Source organism: Cephus cinctus, unplaced genomic scaffold (assembly GCF_000341935.2).
Source record: "Cephus cinctus unplaced genomic scaffold, Ccin1 Ccin1_scaffold1310, whole genome shotgun sequence".
Taxonomy (NCBI): domain Eukaryota; kingdom Metazoa; phylum Arthropoda; class Insecta; order Hymenoptera; family Cephidae; genus Cephus; species Cephus cinctus.
The window spans coordinates 53,810-56,179 of record NW_014333737.1 but is presented as its reverse complement, the minus strand read 5'-3'; the positions used below and the strand labels follow the sequence as shown (position 1 = coordinate 56,179).

At 38.9% G+C, this 2,370-nt stretch overlaps 2 protein-coding genes across 6 annotated transcripts in view; both read right to left on the bottom strand.

Annotated features, from left to right (window-relative positions):
* The window catches only part of LOC107272907 (lachesin), a 29,249-nt gene extending 29,123 nt beyond the window's left edge, over positions 1–126 (bottom strand). For both annotated transcript variants that reach the window (XM_015750571.2, XM_025090183.1), the window contains exon 1: positions 31–126. In XM_015750571.2, the coding sequence (XP_015606057.1) occupies positions 31–103 (73 nt within the window). In that variant the 5' untranslated portion in view covers positions 104–126. The remainder of the gene's footprint in view (positions 1–30) is intronic.
* Positions 127–425: 299 nt separating this feature from the next.
* Positions 426–2,370, bottom strand: part of LOC107272899 (RUN and FYVE domain-containing protein 2) — a 13,738-nt gene continuing 11,793 nt past the window's right edge. For 3 of the 4 annotated variants that reach the window (XM_015750546.2, XM_015750545.2, XM_015750544.1), the window contains exon 12: positions 426–2,201. In XM_015750546.2, the coding sequence (XP_015606032.1) occupies positions 2,061–2,201 (141 nt within the window). In that variant the 3' untranslated portion in view covers positions 426–2,060. The remainder of the gene's footprint in view (positions 2,202–2,370) is intronic. The other variant, XM_015750543.2, reaches the window with a different exon arrangement.

Genomic DNA, 2,370 nt, shown 5'->3' with positions numbered 1-2,370 from the left:
TTTTTTTTTTTTTTTTTTTTTTTTATTTACCTGGTGCAGGATCCTTTATTGCGGACGCACATCTCGCAAAGCTGAACGCGAGAATTATTGCGAGACCGAGCATTGCGACGCCGGCGACGCGTCTACGTCAACTGGCGCCTGATACTAAACCTGCGCGCCGCCTGCTGTCGCGAATTCCGCTTTGCCGCCAAACGCTCTGCGCAGGCGCAGGATCCTTGCTGTCTTTCTTCCAGGGACTCCAAGGGACGTGTATTCTGGAGGGTGGGATAGTGTGACTGGTATTCATTATTTCACGTAGAGAAATCACGATGCGGAAATCCAAATTCGAAGTCGTGCAGAAGAAAACGAGACTGTTGGTATTTGTATGATAAAAATATATATTGGAAAAGGAATGCGTGACGGTATTATTGCATAAAATGCATCGATTACTGTGAAACAATGTTTTATTAATCTTCATTCTCATATACAACTTATATTTATCCTTTAATGATTCAATATTTAGAACGAATGTGACTCTCAGCCTATCGCTTTCGGTGATTCGATCGATTTTCGACGCTTTATTATTTACAATTATTTTTTTATCCGCTAATTATCATATATACAGATGCACATTACGCGACAGCGGTATTTAACTCTATATAAAAAATATAACGGGTGTACCGTCGGTGATCAAAGATCATAGAGACTCAAAAATTTGTTTTCCTCTCTAAAGGTATCGATCATCGTTCTTAATTTTGTGAATATTCCAATGTACCAATGGCCAGTGTATTTACTTATTTTGGATAAAAATCCTATCTATGCTCTATTGCATTAACATAATTAAATATAAGACAATTAATGAACAATTACGGCATCGAGTGTCAAGATATCCTTATCAAAAATTGTACCGTGTCGCTTCTAGATCTCAGACACATCCTCGCATCGGCCACATATTAATTTCTAATCTCTGTAAGATTCTTCGATAATTCAACATTCTTATAGACCTTAACGTTTTAGCAAAACACATACAAAAATTAATTGTAACATTAACACACATTGTTCTCCTAATCAAGATGGAAACTGTAAAAGAATTTACACTTTTTCCCCAATAGTATTGACAATGCCAGATAAAGGTACAAAACGATTATCTCAGACATCGAAAAGAGCAATGGCAATTCAATAGTTTCCATTATAAAACCCCACCTGTGCATTACTCAAGCGTAACCCGTCGCTGCAATTTCTCATTTACCGAAAATCCTTACAGCAAGGTGAACGTAATCCAATCAGATTCCCCATCTGATGGCTACTTAACGGCTAGAGCTTTTTTTCGCACACAGTCAGCTTTCCATCTTATCTTCACAAATACACTTTGATATAATTATCGTCATAATAAATCCAAGCTACCAATCAATATACGCACTGTGCTCAGAAAAAAAGCTTACATGACCCAATCGACACTGCCTTAAGAATAATTCGGTAGCTGTTCGTTCGAGGTTCAACAAAAAATTAAGCCTAAATACCTTAACGCACTACGATTGAATCGTCGCAATCTAGAGAGCTTATATATATATATGTATATCTAAAAGATGTAAGATATATATATATATATAAACATACAAGTCTGTATATGCAGTAAGAGATTAAAAGAATGCAATAGGTATCACATAACTGCACTATCAAGTAATCTCCTTTCGGGCTGATATTCAAATCAACGTCAAAGTGTCGGAACTCAGCCGGAAGTCGAGTCGCTTAAGGTATGCAAGATTTTTTAGTGGCTGTGGGCGGTCTTATTAAAATTCGTTTGTTCGTGAATATTCCTTTCGGCGCGATCGTTAAATCATGTATGAGTGCTAAGGTGGATGCACATGAGGACGTCGAGAACTTAAGCTGCAGTTTTCCTCAATGAAATTCATCTCCAATGCAGCAAAGTTACTCCATCGTTCGTCCTATAGGTATGAGGTTGTTGTTGTTTTCGTCGTTTTCGTGATAAGAAAATGCCTCGTCCATCCTGTGGCTATTGTGTCAACGCGTTTTCACGAAGCGAATGTGCTACGAATTGAAAACTTGATTCGTCCTGATTTTTAGTGCACAACAGCGTAACGGCCGACGAGCAAAACATGGCAGTCGTCGCAAACTCGTACAGGTTTGGCCGATGTGGGCAAAGCGATGGTGTTGTCGCTGCAAGCGTGACAGAAGATCTTGCCGCAATTTCTGCAATGGTGCTGCAACAGACAAGAACGGAAGTGGAACAAGTGAGTAAATAAAGATAAAAGGGAAAAGGGAAGCTGCAATGAAATTATTTGATTTTCCTGACCCTGAGCTTTCGCCAGTCTTTTTTTACCTCGTTACCCCTGAGGGAGCTTTAAGGTGTAATCGTAAAATTGCATTCTC